Source organism: Myotis davidii, unplaced genomic scaffold, assembly GCF_000327345.1.
Source record: "Myotis davidii unplaced genomic scaffold, ASM32734v1 scaffold379, whole genome shotgun sequence".
NCBI classification, from domain to species: Eukaryota; Metazoa; Chordata; class Mammalia; order Chiroptera; family Vespertilionidae; genus Myotis; species Myotis davidii.
This window is the reverse complement of record NW_006290553.1, coordinates 1,661,103-1,677,137: the sequence shown is the minus strand read 5'-3', so window position 1 is coordinate 1,677,137 and position 16,035 is coordinate 1,661,103. Positions and strand designations below refer to the sequence as shown.

At 42.0% G+C, this 16,035-nt stretch overlaps 1 protein-coding gene across 1 annotated transcript in view; it reads right to left on the bottom strand.

Annotated features, from left to right (window-relative positions):
• PLCXD2 (phosphatidylinositol specific phospholipase C X domain containing 2) overlaps positions 1 to 3,770 on the bottom strand; it is a 64,336-nt gene extending 60,566 nt beyond the window's left edge. The window contains exon 1 of the mRNA XM_006763604.2: positions 3,057 to 3,770. Within this exon, the coding sequence (XP_006763667.1) occupies positions 3,057 to 3,204 (148 nt within the window). The 5' untranslated portion in view covers positions 3,205 to 3,770. The remainder of the gene's footprint in view (positions 1 to 3,056) is intronic.
• Between the last annotated feature and the right edge of the window lie 12,265 nt (positions 3,771 to 16,035).

Genomic DNA, 16,035 nt, shown 5'->3' with positions numbered 1-16,035 from the left:
TCCCTGCCCATTCCCATGTCACTGATGCCCCCTCCCCATCCTGATAGATCAGACACTATCTTACAGATGTTCTAGGTCAGCACATGCTAGCATATACTTGTGTATGTGCACGCACACATAAAATAGGTCTAGGTACTAAGTTTGAAACTTACTGGGTTCCAATTCTAAAATTCAATCTACTATTCCAGTTGTAAATAAGGAAATGTATATGTATATACAGGGGTGGGCAAAAGTAGGTTTACAGTTATAATACATATAGATAATACAATAAATAGTACAAGAATAAACTCTGTGTTTCACACACTCTCAACTGTAAATTTATTTTTGTTCACCCCTGTATTACTCAGATATATAACATGTACACATATATATGTATCAATTTATCTCTTCACAATGATTCATAATCAGTTAGATAAAAACCACTTAGTTTTGGGGGATGGAGGCAGGTAGAAGAAGGCATAGCGGGGATAAATGGTGATGATGGAAGGAAACTTGGCTTGCCATTGTAAACACACAATACAGGGCGCAGATGATGTATTATAGAATTGTACACCTGAAACCTACATAATTTCATTAACCAATGTCACCCCAATAAATCTAAAAAGATGTAGAAAATTAAAACACACACACACCTACTTAGTTTGAAAAATTCTTTCATTTGCTGCAGAGGATGATCTGTGAAAACTGGGTTTCAATTAGAAATTACCCCCCACCCCTTTATACACTGCTGCTCTGCACTTCCCAAGGTCCCCTTAAGGGCACAAGGACAGTGCATGGGTTTTGGAGCTAGCTACACAGAGGTTTAGGTATTAGTTCTGCTATTTACTATTTGAGAAAATTACTTAACCTCACTGAACAATAATTTCCTTATTTCCAAAATGAGGATATTAATACCTATCTCGGAGGTGAAAGGATTTGAGCTAATGTAGGTACTGCATGGTAGTGCTCAGGAAATAATAGCTACAATGATGATGATGATGAGGGGGAAGAGGAAGAGAGGGAGGGGGAGGAAGATGGTAGCCTCCACTTCCTGAATGCCTTCTGTATTTCCTAGCAAGGCTTGGCAGAACTTAACAGCTAGCATTTAGCCAGGAAATATTAAGCATGAGGTAGGGGAAAGGAAACTACTGATGGGGCAGGAGTGTGAAAGGGGTGGCTTGCACTTAATATGTGACTTTTCTGCTTGAGCTTATATATACATACATACATACATACATACATACATACATACTAGTATACTTCCACTGCTGGGAAAGGGCATTCACAGTAGTGAATTCAGCATCTTTTGAAGAGTCAAGGCCTTTGTTTTTGTTTTTGCTTAGAGGACCAGACTTTCCTAAGCAAAGTGAATACATTCCTGTGTCCTACATCATGGCTAATCATTAAATTTCCAGTCACCACAGCAGGTCCCGGCTGTTAGCAATCCCTGGTAACTCTAGTTACTGTGAGATTATCTATAGCTTGCAGATCAAATGCCCGGCTCCTTCCCGGAGTCCTGGAGTCAGGTGCACTGCCAAGCCACAGGCAGAGCTGCTGCTGTGGTCTGAATTGTCCCAAGTACAAAGGGAAGGAGGAAGCCTCAACCTACTTTGGACATGCCCTGAATGATAGAGCCACTTAGGGCCTGCTTAAGATGCCATTCTGTTTGCAAACACACACGACCTATCTGCTGTACCACTTGACAAAACAATCCTTCAGAATGCCTGATGGCAAATGACTAATGTTAAAAGAGGCCTGTGCATCATTCCAGTGATGACTCCACAGGCATCAATTAAACAAGGAGAAGACCTGTTCTGAAGCACAACCATCTGGCATTTCCCAAGAAGCAGTAGTCAAAGGCAGATAAAACACAAGTGATCATGACTATAAAGACATGTAGCAGCCCTCTCCCAGCTCAAAAGCAGCAAGAGCCCATGAGGACAATGAACCTGGAAGTCCTCCAATATTAGAGGTGATTAAGAAAAGGCTGCATCCCCTATCTTTAGAAAAGAATAATTCTTCCTCATGCATGGAAAGCAAAAATCTGGGGGTTGCATGAGGTCATCTTTTAGCCACCCAAAAGGCAGACTGTTCCCAGGAATGCTCGGAGTTTGTCTGGTAGTCTAGGGGTGAAGTCAGTTGTTATGTCTCCAGGTGAGAGAAAGGATTGGCAGTAGTCCATCTTCTGCTTCTAGGAGTGCTTTCCAAGTACCAGCATCTAGGATTTTGTCCAGCACAGGAGGCCAAGATGACTGTGGTCCAAATGTCCTTCCCTAGAAACCATGATTTTAAGGGCCCATTTAACAAATCTAATGAGAGTGATGTCAAGTTATAAACCCCCCCAGATAAGAAACAGTAGCTGGAGAAGAAATGGTTTTCAAGACTGCAGTTCAAGATCAGTCAGGCAGACACCTGTATATATAGACAAAGCTTCAAACACCACCACCTCATCACACCTAATGACTGCCTGTGACAAGCACTTGAATTCTCTATTTCTGGCTTTTCCCACAACAAAAATATGTGTCCTTATTCTCAGTCCTGGTTCTGAACCTATTCTTTAATGATAATTTGTGTCCCCCGCCCACCCCCCTTAATATGCAAGGTCAGAGAAGTTAAAAAGGAAATACTTTTCAGTTATAATTTTGATCTAGATCTAAAATTGTTAATGATTTTTTTTTATTCCTTACCCTTTTTCTGTGATTCGAGTAAATATGCACCCTTCACATATCCTGGCCCCAGTAATAAGAAGGTAATAGTCTTATGATAAGGCTTTCAAGTAAAAACAAACAAACAAAAATACAAAAAGACACAATTTTAAATCCCCCACAAAACAAACCAACCAACAAAAAACAGGGTGCTTCCATTCTCCCCAGTCCCTTTTGCAAACCATGCAATGTACTTAAATCTCTTTATAGCAGTTGCCTCGGTGTTAAGTTTTTGGTTTGGAAATAAACAGAGGTTTAGTTAAGGTCACTGACAATTATTTTCTCAGCACAATAGAAAAGCCACCCAACCCATTAATAGCACTATAATGGCAGAAGCAAACACAGTGGGAACAAGTAGGAACAGAAGAGTACCTGGGATTGCCAGATTGGAAAGGGGGACGTTGTGGAGGTGAGGGGGCAGCGAGGCCATCCAGTCGGCATTGCAGACGTCCGATGAGGTCTTTGTCCCGCTGGGGATGGGAGAACAGATGGTCCCCATCCTGAGTTTCCTCCCTAGCATCCCTCTCCGTCAGTCAACAAGCCGCCCAGGCTCAGTCCAGTGCCACTCACTCAGTGATCATCATTGTCTGGGCTTTCTAGACATTTCAGGGCCACTTTGGTCATGCCAGTCTTGCCAAAAGGCCCTAGGGCCGGACGACGGGGCAAATAGGTGGTTTCCTTCCCCCGCCCCCTGGCACCCGCAGTCCCACCCTCTCCGGCCCAGCCGCTGTTCCCCTCTTAATCTGCTCAGTCCCGGCTTTGTTAAACTTCTCAGGTTCCCCTCCGGAGCTCGGGGAAGGTAGGCCCCTAGAGGTAAATCTTCAGGAACTGAACGTCCGAAGGGCAGCCACGCCCGGAGCCACTCACAAGACAGGTGCCTCCACAGCACATAGACCCGCCGGTGTGTCTGTCCACACGTGAGCGCCAGAACACACCATCATCACCCTGATCTAAGCTTCTAGGTATGTCCCTGGGCTGGCACAGGAGCTGGGCCGGCCTCCTGTCCCCCGCTCTGGGCACACACTCCCCTGCCCTGTGCTTCCCGAAGCCGCTCAGAAGTGTAACGCGGCGCCCGGACTCGCGGCAGCCCCGCCCCGCACTGCGGGGCAGATTTGCCGGGCGAGGCGGCCGGTGATTGGCCGCCGGCGGAGCGCGCTCCGATTGGCCCGCGCCCTCCCCGGCTGCCCCTTCGAGCGACTCCCACCCCTCCGCCGCCCCAGTCTCCTCCCTCGGTTACTCCTGCCTTCCCCGGCGCAGACAGGCGCGGCTGCAGGTTCTACAGGCAGGAAAACTTGCAGGCTGGGATCAGTCTGACCTCAAGTAGGTCTTTCATGGAGGTAAACTATAGGATCTCTAAAGATATGAGAACTCTGCACATCGATAATCATGGGAACGTGTTGGCAAATTGGCAGACCAGGAAAAACCCTCGCCTTGGTGGTGGTGTGTGTGTGTTGGGGGGGGGGGGGGTCCTGAAAGGCTTCAGGCCGGGCTGCTCCATGGTGACTTAGGAGATTGAAGATCCATATAGGGATCCATGGGTCAGCTGACCTTTAATCACCAAGTGGCCCACCTCCTCTCCAAGATAACTCCATCAGCAGGCCCCCACCACCTTTCCATAGGAGAAACTGCACATGTTCCTTTGGACATCCTTATTAAAATGTCATTTTCCAGGCTATTTCTAACATTCATGTAAGACTGCTTTTCAGCCTTTTGAGCTGCATAATATTACTAACAGGTTTTTCTTTTCTTTTCTAGAGGAGTATCCCTTAGTTAATAAAAAGTGTACACTATGCATAATGTATCTTCTGATGCTTAAAGGTCACTTCTCCAGAGCACACTTTCTTTCAAGTATATCACAGGATATTTGGGGATATGTCACCCAGTTGTCTGAATCTACCAAATTTTTTTCCCCCATGGAAAATTACTCTGAAGGAATATCCCAAGATTTACCTTTGAAACTTTCTGGGCTTCCCTTGAACTTAAATTCCCTAACACAAAACTTCATGGAAGCTGTCCAAGGCAAACAAAATGTGTTCTTTAAGCTCTACTGTGGAATGTTCATGTCAGGGCTTCCCCCTGCCCTCTTACTTTTCAGCTTTTGATGGAAGGAGTGAACATATTACAAAAAGCATTAAACTCTAGACTTAGAAACATCACTGTATGCGAACTTGAAAATGAGGAGTAGAACCACTTCAGAATGTAGATGTTCTGTACCTCTGGCAGCTATTTCAATCAAAATGAGTTTATTTGCCCAAGAAAGCAGCTCAAAAGAAGATGACACGTTCTTCCTATATTCTTGTGTCAGTCCTAGAAGGAATCTTATAGATGGAAACAGACTTTAGTACAGTACATGGCAGATAGCAGGTGCCCCATAAATATTTGTTAGAAGGAGGGAGATGCTTGGTAAACATGCTCTGCTGGGTTCTAGGGAGTACCTCAGATCAGTGCTATTCACATCTTAAGTGCAAATCAATTCTGATTGAGTTGGTTTGAGATGGGCCTGAGACTCTGCATTCTAGCAAGCTTCTGGCCTTGTTAGATGCTGCTGCTACTGCTGGTTCAGACCACACTTTGAGGAGTAAGTCCTTAGAAAGCAGGCTCATGTTTGATAGGATGGACTTTGCATTTCTTTTTTCTCTATTTTCCTAGGTTTTATAATATTTTATATCACTTTTATAATTTAAAAATTTTGCATTAAAAATTCTAACTAAGAATCTCTAAGTATTAGAGATTAATTTTTTTCTGTCATAAAATGTAGTAGAAACTAAATTACCAGTGGGATTTTTATACTATGCCACAGATACTTAGGGAATAAATAATTATAAAATAAAATTCAATATTTAGAATTTGAATAGTTAATATTTTATTACATACTGTATTATGAATTTATCAAAGGGAGAGGAGACTAAATTAATAGGAGGATTGAAATTTTAAAGCAAGTCAATTTTAAGTAATAATTACAAACAGAGTGCTTATTACTTTAAAATAATTCTGATAGGTGCTAGAAATAGAAGAAAGGTTAAATAAAAGTTGGTATATGATGAACCTTAGATAATATGTAGTCCAGAAAAGAGAGTCAAATTTGTGAATTACAAATTGTAATGGGAATCTCAATGAAGGAATAATAGAGGTATATGTGGAGGACAATGAAGAGATATACAGTTTGATGGAGGGAGGGCCAAGAATGCATTATTAGAAGAGATGGCTTTCAAGTCAGGTCTGGAAAACTCATCTGGAAGATGAGTGCAGGGTCCTGGAGTTGTGTAGCTGAGATAACATAAGCAAAGCTATGACAGTGAGTGGGAGATGTGAAAAACAGCATGTGAAATAGTGAGAAGTATAACTCATTTACTCTCATTGAATCTTCACAAGAGCCCAGTGACTTAGATACTATTCCCATTCACATTTTACAAAGACACAAACTTTTAGGCTACAAAGTTCTGCCCAAGATTCCATAGCTAGTTAGTGGAAGAGATGTGACTACAAATCTCTTGATCACTGTGCCAGTGGCATCCCATTACCTGTTATGCAGTATTATTGCAAGTGTGGTACGACAGTTTATGACTGAAGTATATAAGGAGATTGGACTTTGTATTTCAGGGCCATTGTAGGTTTTTGAGAAGGGGAGTAAACTGATTCACCTTTGTACCTCAGGAAGATAACTCTAGCATGCTGGAGAAATACCATCTTTGAGGTAAGTCACTGAAATCCATCATAGAAGCAATAGCGAAGTGAGAAGGCCTGCAGAAGGCCTGACACACAGACTAAATGCATGGCCATGGCCTTTCTTAACTGTGGTGCTTGCCTCCTCATCCTCACTTCTCATCTCCAAGGACTGTGAAAGCTGACCTGTACGGCTAGGGTTCAGGACCTGGAACAGAGCTACGCACAAATGAAGAGACTAGACAAAAAATATGAATTTGAATTTGGAAATTACAGGGGGCCAGGCGGAGAGTCTTTCTCAAGAGGAAAAGCTTCACTGGTTCCCAGGCCCTGCTAGCTTTTTATTCAATTTTAGATACACATCTTGCCCTTGGTCAGGCAGGCAATTCCAGTAGCAGACAGACTATCTTAAAGGTCAGTAAATATTAGTAAAGATTCACTTTGAGACTATTAGGTCAGGAAATTGCTTGAGCCACCATTGTCTCGACAGAACAATTGGTGCATATCCTTATCTCTTGTCAAAGCTCAAGGTCAGCCAGCTTTCTGGGTTCCTTGTTTGCACTTTCTGGGTAGTGTAGACAATGGATAGCTTCCAGCAAATGACCTATCCTATAATTCTAGGGCTTGAGTGGACAGCCTAAATATCACTGAAATAATTTTTCATCACTTGAAAGTCTCAGCAATTTGGTCATCTATTTTATTACCTATAACCATACATGCTTATATGAATACCTCTACAGCTTTTGTTTTCTTTTCTGGAAATTTTGTCTTCATTATTTGATCATGGGCCCCTCCAAATTTCTGAGGAGTTTAATGCAGCTTGTGCCCCTATTAGAGGCTACATTATATTTTGAAAGTGTTTATGGCTCATTTTCTTTGGAATCTTGTGAAGTTCCCAGAGTAAGCACCTAAATAGCTTGCTATTTAGGCATGTCTGGTTGGCAGGGCGAATGCCCTGGATTTTACCTGATTGAAGACAACCTAAAAGCCTCAGAGGAAACTTACTGACTTAATGAGACTGTGGTGGGGCAGTCTCTGGCCCTCATATCTATTACCCTGTTCTGCCTTACCTCCCATTCTGTGTGCTCAAGGAGGGGAGGGAGGTGAAGGACAGACCTCAAAGAGAATCAGAATCCAGGCATGTGTTTGGTGCAGGGACATTGCCTGGAGGTGAGTGTGGTTATGTGATGCTTAGAGTTTCACAGTGATGTGTCATTCACATTTTATTTCCCCTTGGGTGGAGGATATGGGGAGGGTGAGGGACTGAAGGGAGGATCCAGGTAAATGAAAGATGGCTGGAGTATAAGGCTGCTTTGTTTTGTACCTCATATCAGCAGAGTTTATTTCTCCCTAGTTATCCCCAACCTTCTTTCTCCAAGTCAAGTAATAAAATACTATGTGATAAGCATCAGGGTAGAATGAAGAAATGTCACCAATGTGGGTGGTGCTGTAGACATGATGACAACAGCGGCAATTACCTCCAGGAAGAGAGGCATCACCCAGGAGCCTCCAAGGAAGGGAGATAAGGAAGTACATGGACTCATTCCTCAAACATTCTTAATATTGAAGGCAGAGTGAAGAGCCGGGGATCCAGTTATTGTGCTGGATAGAGTTAGAGCTGGAGGCCATGAAATTGGGACCCATTTCCTGATTGTACCCAGGTGACTGTCTTTGAGAAACTGAGTAAGAGAGCAGCAGCAATGTTAGCAGGACATCATCATATGTGGCATCACCTTATGCACACCTGGTCTTTGTGGCCCACAGCGAGGATTCTGTAGAGAGATGAATGAATAGCAGCAGCAATTAACTGTCCATAAGATTGTTTCGCCCAGATTTGAAAGCTTGATGTTCAGAAAGATCTTGAGAGCCTCTCTCCCTTTTATATTTATTGGACATCAGATTTTCTGCTATATTTTAAGGACAATTTATTTTAATAACAATATAATGTTACTATGACACTCGAGAGGTACTAATAACAAGTGATGACTATAAACTTATTTTAATGTCCATTTAGAGTCATCTGCCACCTAAAGATTGGATAAGTTTGAGAAATGCTTTGATAGGCAATTTTATCATTGTGTGAACATCATGGAGTGCATTCACACAAACCTAGATGGTTTAGCCCAGTGGTCGGCAAACTGTGGCTTGTGAGCCACATGTGACTCTTTGGCCCCTTGAGTGTGGCCACAAAGTTTCAATCACACTGTACATACGCGCCCGCACGTGGTATTTTGTGGAAGAGCCACACTCAAGGGGCTGCAGTTTGCCGACCACTGGTTTAGCCTATTAGACACCTAGACCCGTGGTCGGCAAACAGCGGCTCACGAGCCACATGCGGCTCTTTGGCCCCTTGAGTGTGGCTCTTTCTAAGCCTTAGGAGTACCCTAATTAAGTTAACAATAGTGTACCTACCTATATAGTTTCAGTTTAAAAAAATTTGGCTCTCAAAAGAAATTTCAATCGTTATACTGTTGATATTTGGCTCTGTTGACTAATGAGTTTGCCGACCAGTGACCTAGAATATATGATATGGTATAGCCTATTACTCCCAGGTTACAAACATGTACAGTGCATTACTGTACTGAATACTGTAGGCATTTGTAATAAAATGGTAAGTATTTGTACTGCTGAACATAGAAAAGGTACAGTAAAAAAAAAAAGATAATAAATGGTACACTCGTATAGGGCACTTACCATGAGTGGAGCTTGCAGGACTGGGAGCTGCTCTGGGTGAGTCAGTGAGTGAGTAGTGAGTGAATGTGAAGGCACAGGACATTGCTGTACATTAGTGTCCACTTTATAAACACTGTAAAGTTAGGCTACACTAAATTTGTAAAACAACACAAGTTTAAATTAAACACCAGAGAAATGATGCAATCAAGAGGAATGGTAAACACATGTATGAGGCTGCTGCTAGCATAACAGCTTACTGTTTTACAGCAAACTTTTTGTTGTATATCTAGGAAGTGCACACTCTATAATATTGATAAGTAGTATAATATAGTGAAAACATAAATCAATAACATAGTAGTCATTTATTGTCATTATCAAGTATTATGTGCTGTACTTAATTGTATGTGCTATACTTAAATGACTGGTATCATAGTAGGTTTGTTTACACCAGCATCACGACAAACACATGAGTAATGTATTTACACTATGATGTTACAGGGGCGGTGATGTCACTAGGTGATAGGGATTTTTCAGCTCCATTATAATGTTAGGGACCATTGTCCCCTTGCATATGTGGTCCATCATTGACCTAAATGTCATTATGCAGCACAGCACTGTATTCCTGTTGCCACACAACATTCCTGCACCTTCTTCCATTCCCTCTACCACCAAAATAAGTAATTGAGAGAATATAAAGGCCTCAGCGCTTCTATTTTCCAGCTCGTTAGTTAGTTGCAATGTACCTGATTTAATATGTTATGGAGCCACCTTCTGGCACGAAAGGCACACTTCATGCACGTGGTAAATTTCCTTTCACTTTCAATCATCCTACAAATGTCTCCACTCACCAGCACCAGTAGGAACAACTGCAAGCTTATGCAAAAATACAGTGTCCTGGGTCCCATGCCAACCCTACTGAATCAGATTCCCTGGGGGATCACCCTTTTTCCTTCCTAAATAAGTTCCCTGAAGATTTTTATGTCTCAAATGCTTTAGATCAAGACTTTAAAATATCAATTTCTCTTTTGAAAAGTAGAAGAGGTAGAATGGCAGAGTAATCAGTTTTTATCCATATTGTATATAATTTTATGCAACCAGAGAAGAATATCTTGGCTCCACTGGTGGGAAACCCAACTGTCCTCCCTCCTTATCCCACCCCACGTTTCCTGGAATTATGAGAATGACATCAGCAGTTAGGGGAATACTAGTGTCTATATTAGTAATCACTTGACCTTCAGTCACAATCAGAGTGCCCTCTATACATTTGTTATTAATTTAGGAAATTTAACCATAAAAAAGAAATGTGTTCTTTTTAATGACCTGACTTTACATTTTGGGCTGCTGACAGCAGTTGGGAATAGCATGATGTCACATCATCAGTGGGGTAAATAGCGTAACTGAGAGCAGATATATATAAACTAGAGGCCCAGTGCATGAATTTGTGCACCAGTGGGGTCCCTTGGCCTGGCCTGCAGGATCGGGCTGAAACTGGCTCTCCAACATCCCCTGAGGGGTTCTGGATTGCAAGAGGGAGCAGGACAGGCCAACAGACCCCACTGGTGCACAATGGGGCTGGGGAGGGATGCGGGAGGTTGGCCAGCCAGGGAGGGACCACGGGATGGCTCTAGGGCGTGTCCAGCCTGTCTCACTCAGTCCCAATCGGCCGGACCCCAGCAGCAAGCTAACCTACCGGTTGGAGCATCTGCCCCTTTGGTGGTCAGTGCACATCATAGCAAGTGGTTGGGTGGCCTTAGCATATCATTAGCATATTATGCTTTGATTGGTTGAACGGCCAACCAGTCGACCAGACACTTAGCATAGTAGGCTTTTATTATATAGGATTGTAAAATTATTATATAATTAATAACAATAATATAATTTTAATATTATTAAAATTGCAAGTTTGTGCAAACAACTTTAACCACCAAAGATGATTCTTTTTAAAAAAAACAAAGTAAATTTCAGTGTAAATACAGACAATATTTTTCATTTTAGCATTTTTCCCTTTTAGTGTTTTTCCCTTATCAACTCTCTCTGAATGTTAGGTTACAGTCAAAAGCCGTTAGTATGTGTCTTGGCCTTTTGATGATTAGTTTCAAAGGATTCTGGTCTGCTTAAGTCTCTGCAGCTAACCCCCCAACTTAACCACATGTTTTGCTCCACCCTTCCCAAACTGCTGAAATTGGTCTTGGAGGAAGTTGTATTTTGTCTTAACCTATCTGTGCCCACAGCTTCTGCTTCCTTTTAGTAGCAGAAGTAAAAGAAAAAGTAAAGTTGATCCCACATATCTTTCTGTTTCATCCGAGTGTAAAGAAGAATGCCCTACAAGTCAGTTAGGCAATACAACGAAGTAGGGGAAGAAGTGATTTCAGTCCTGTGACTGAAAGCATCCAAGCCAAGTTTGGCAACAATAAGGCAATAACTGTAGAGGATCGAAGCTTCTGATGGAAGATTGAACTAGATGGCTTTGGGGTCTCTCCAAGCACACTCTGTATTTCCCTCCTTCAGCTGTAGAATTGTAACTTTACACAGTTCAGCCTTTCCTCCTTCTCCTGTTTATTATCTTTTCTTATGCAAATCTTTGACTTCTTTTGCTGGAACTGGGACTACTGGGATACCATATGTATAAATATGGACCTGACATTCTAAAATTATGCTGCTATCAGAAAAAGTTTGAGATAGTAGTTTGTAGAGCAGTTTTCTAATATAGCTTTTATATTGGTCACACATTCTAGCCCCTGGGGCAGGTCAAATTTTTCTCTAATCCATCCCCACATTCAGAATCTAGGATGAGATGCTCTGACCTCAGGAAGCCAGTCTCAGAAAACAAAGTTCTCAGAGTGGGGGGTATGAATGGCCTGCATGGCCACCTTTCTATGTTTCCAACACCTTCCCAGTAGCAGCACTGATATGTGTGCATTCCTAGGGCAGAACTTCTCGACTCTTCTACCTAACAGTGGACTTTGCCCAGAGCCCCATGTTGCAAAGGGGAAAGCACTGATCATGGCATTGCTTTCAAGATGCATGGCTTATTTGTCCAATTCATACGTAATTTATATATAAAACAAAATTAAAAAAAACATTTAAATTTGAAGTTATAGATCCTCTATGTTTATCCTGTGGCTGTGAGTCCTTGTTGGAGCACATCCATATCCCTGGGTAGTCATGATCCCTAATATGGAAGTTTCAGGTGTGAGGGAAAGGCATTGAGAAGCCAGGTAGACACAGTTAACCTCTCTTGGTTCACTCATGCTTTGACCCAGTTCAGCAAGGTAGAAGACTGTATGTGGATTTGGGGTCAAAGCTCAAAATCCTGTCCATTTGTCCAAACCTTAGGTAGCATGGGGCAACAGCAGGTTGAGAATCAGGGATATGAGACAAAATTTTCTTGAAATCAGAGACATGACCATGTTCTTGAAGAGAGTAGAAGACCAAAGACATCCTACCTAAGACTTAACTCTTTGCTCTTGATTTGATCTGGAAAACCTTCACCTGCAGGGCCCTGCCTGTCTTACCATCCAATGTACAGTAGCAAAGCCTGGCCAGTTTCTCAAAGGAGGCAGAAGACGGAGGCCTCTGTCCCAGGTCTAGAACTCCCGTGGCAATCCTTTGACTTGTTGAGACCTGTTCTTACTCTCAGTTTCAGACCACAGTGCCTCACTATGTATAGATACATATCAGTGTTTTTATTTCTCTCCAGCTTTGCTGAAATGTAATTGACTTGTGTAAGTTTAAGTTGTATAACATGATGATTTGATACACATATATATTGGGAAATGTTTACCACAATAAGGTTAGTTAACACATCCTTCACTTCACATAATTATCATTTTTTTTTGTTATGGTGAGAACATTTAAGGTCTGTTCTTTCAGCAATTTTCAAGTATGCACTACAATATTGTTAAATCCCCAGGAAACTTATCCATCTTATAACTAGAAGTTCATACCCTTTCACCAACATATCCCCATTCCCTCCATCACCCAGGGTATTCGTGTTGACTTACTTTAGTCTTCCTTGGTTCCCTAGATTTGGCCTTTCCTCTGCACCAGTGGATACTTGCCTGATTCTACCAATCTGAGTGAAATATTGAAATGGAGCCAGAGGCCTGTTCAATCTAAGCATCTGCCAAACCCCCCAGATTTAGATCCTGACCTCCAGATTTAGCTTGACTGACCTGCCTCCATAAGAACAATGTGAAGAAAATAGCAAGTGGATGTATTCGTCTATGAGACTGAGTGAATCCAATAAAGCTCAGATCACCACATTAAGTGATAGACCATCACCTGTTTTTGGCTAAATTCTGTGATCCACAAGGCTTTTTTTTTCTTTTCTTTTCTCATATTCACTCATATGCCATCACCTGTCATTGGTGACACCTGTCATCCAATACTTAATTGAGCATTAACATGTCCAGGCCTCACCCTTACTCTGGGGTGCGGATATGTGTAAAGGAACCTCCTGCTCTTGGGGACATTCAGTCCAACAGAGGAGTTCAGGACCTGAAATTGCTTAATTGGCAGTGACATTATACATTTTGATTTGAACATTATACCAAAGCAATGACAGCAAACTAAGAAGTTTGGTTTCTGTAAAATAGAGTGTATCATCATATTAAGTATTTATTGAACAAACTAGAGGCCAGATGCACGGATTCATGTAGGGTGAGGGTGGGGAGTCCCTCAGCATTGCCTGTGCCCTCTCGCAATCTGGGACTCCTTGGGGGATGTCCCACTGCTGGTTTATACCTGATCCCTGCAGGATTTCTGAGCCTCCTGTCCCAGGGCCTGTAGAGATTGGGCCTAAACCGGCAGTGGGACATCACCCGAGGGGTGTAGCAGTGAGCCAAGTAGCAGGTGGCCAGGGAGGAGCCTGAGCTGCCCGGGTGCTGCACCACTCACGCTCATCCTGGCCTTCTATGCCTGCCGCTGCCACTTGGTAGTGCTGCTGCAGAGTCAGGAGAGGCTCCTGCTGCCACAGCTGCTCTCATCAGCTGTGAGCCTGGCTTCTGGCTGACTGGCACTCCCCTTGTGGGAGCGCACTGACCACCAGGGGGCAGCTCCTGCGTTGAGCATATGCCCCCTGGTGGCCAGTGTGTGTCATAGTGACTGGTGGTCTGGTCATTCCTGTCATTCTGGTCATTCGGTTGTAAAGGTCACTTAGGTTTTTACTAGTATATATATAGATACATATCAGTCATCCTTTACCAAAATTTGGGGTGCTCTGAAGCAGAAGAAAGGGCAATGATTGCTGAGCCTTCTGTGCCAGGGTTGGGGAGAGTCCAGTAAAAATGCTGGAGGGATCTGCACCCATTCCCCTGGGTGCGGATCTGGCTGCAAAGACTGCAAAAACAATCTCAAACTGTTTCTATAGTTTCTGCGAAGGAGAAGAACAAAAACACTGCCCCAGGGTGTGAGGAGGAACTGAAGTCTCTATCTTGGGTAAAGTATGGGGAAACACAGCTTAGTCTCCTTTGATATGAAATGGTTTAGTGGTGGAGGAAAAGCTTGCCCTGGAGTCCTGGGAAAATCAAAGGGCTCTATTTGTTTCCTTGGAGAAAGAAAAATTGATTGAAGTTTTGGTGGCTCCCAGCCAGTACCTAAGGCAGAGTAAGACCCAGAAATGAAACAAAAACAGTGGACTTGCAGGATGAATCCTTGTTTATTTTCTTCTGAACTTTGGATTAAATAACACCCAGAGACTAGAGAAAGAAAACGCCCTGAAATAAACAGATCATTGCATCTTGTTGTACTGTTTGAGAGTTGCAATGTTGGGAAAAATGGGCTGATTTTGAGTCAAATTTAGTATTATTTATTAGTGTCTTAAGTACTTTTTAAACTTTCTTTTTGGAAATAATTTTAAACTTTAGCAAATATTGCAAAAATAAAAACAGTAAAGAATCTCCACGTATTCCCCTTACCTAGATTCATCTAGTGTTAACATCTTGATTATCTGCCTTTCTCTCTTTCTCTGTGTATGTGTATGTATGCACTTATGCATGTAAGTACTACATATACATACACACATACCCATTTGAGAGTAAGTTATGTACATAATGGCTGTTTACTACTAAATACTTCAGTGTGAATTGTGTAAAAATAGAAATATTTTCTTACATAAGCACAACAGAGCTATTAATACTTTTATCTGGCTTTCTGCCCCTATTCCAATTTTGTTAGATGACCTGAAAGATACCAGATATGGTTTGTCAGATTTCCTTTATAGTGTTTTTTTCCCTCCAATAAAGGATCCAGTCTAGATTTAGATAATGAAATTAATTGTCATGTCTTTTTAGCTTCCTTTAATTTGGGGAATATTTTTAGAGCTACTCTTTGTCTTTTAGACATTTCTTATTTTATGATTTTTTTATATTACTTTGTGTTTGCATAGGTGATATTGTTGCCTTACCTAGCTGTCACATACACAGGAGCACAATATCTATCTGTCTGTTGCTGGTGATGTTAATTTTGGTCAGTCTGTCAAGTTATTTTTTTCAGTCTAATTTCTCCGCCACATAATTACTGGACAGGTGGACATCATGGACCTCCAGATGTGCTACCCTGAAAGGATACTATTATCTATGTAAATATAAATGCATACATACATATGTTGAAGAGGTCATGAGTCCATTGATACCTCCAATCCATTCCCACATCCACTTAGGGTTCTTTCCTGTCCTATTTCATATTTCTGGGCTCCCCAAAACACAACATTTACACATTTACTCAATCTTATAATACATACAAAACAAGTTGCAAATTGCTTTATTCATATCATTACAATAAAAAAAGCCTACTACAAAGCCTTCCAGATTTGTTTGAAATTCTCTCACCTCCCCCTGCCCCTTGTACATAAGACTTGGGGTATATGGTGATACACTGTGTTCAAAGCTACTTGGATTGACATTATTTTTCTTTCATTTTTTTCTTTCAATGTGATTACGGTATTTATTCGAAATACAACCGAGTTCCTCTGTTTTAGTTTGCTTTCAGTTTTAGGATTTTTTTCTTTGTGTTT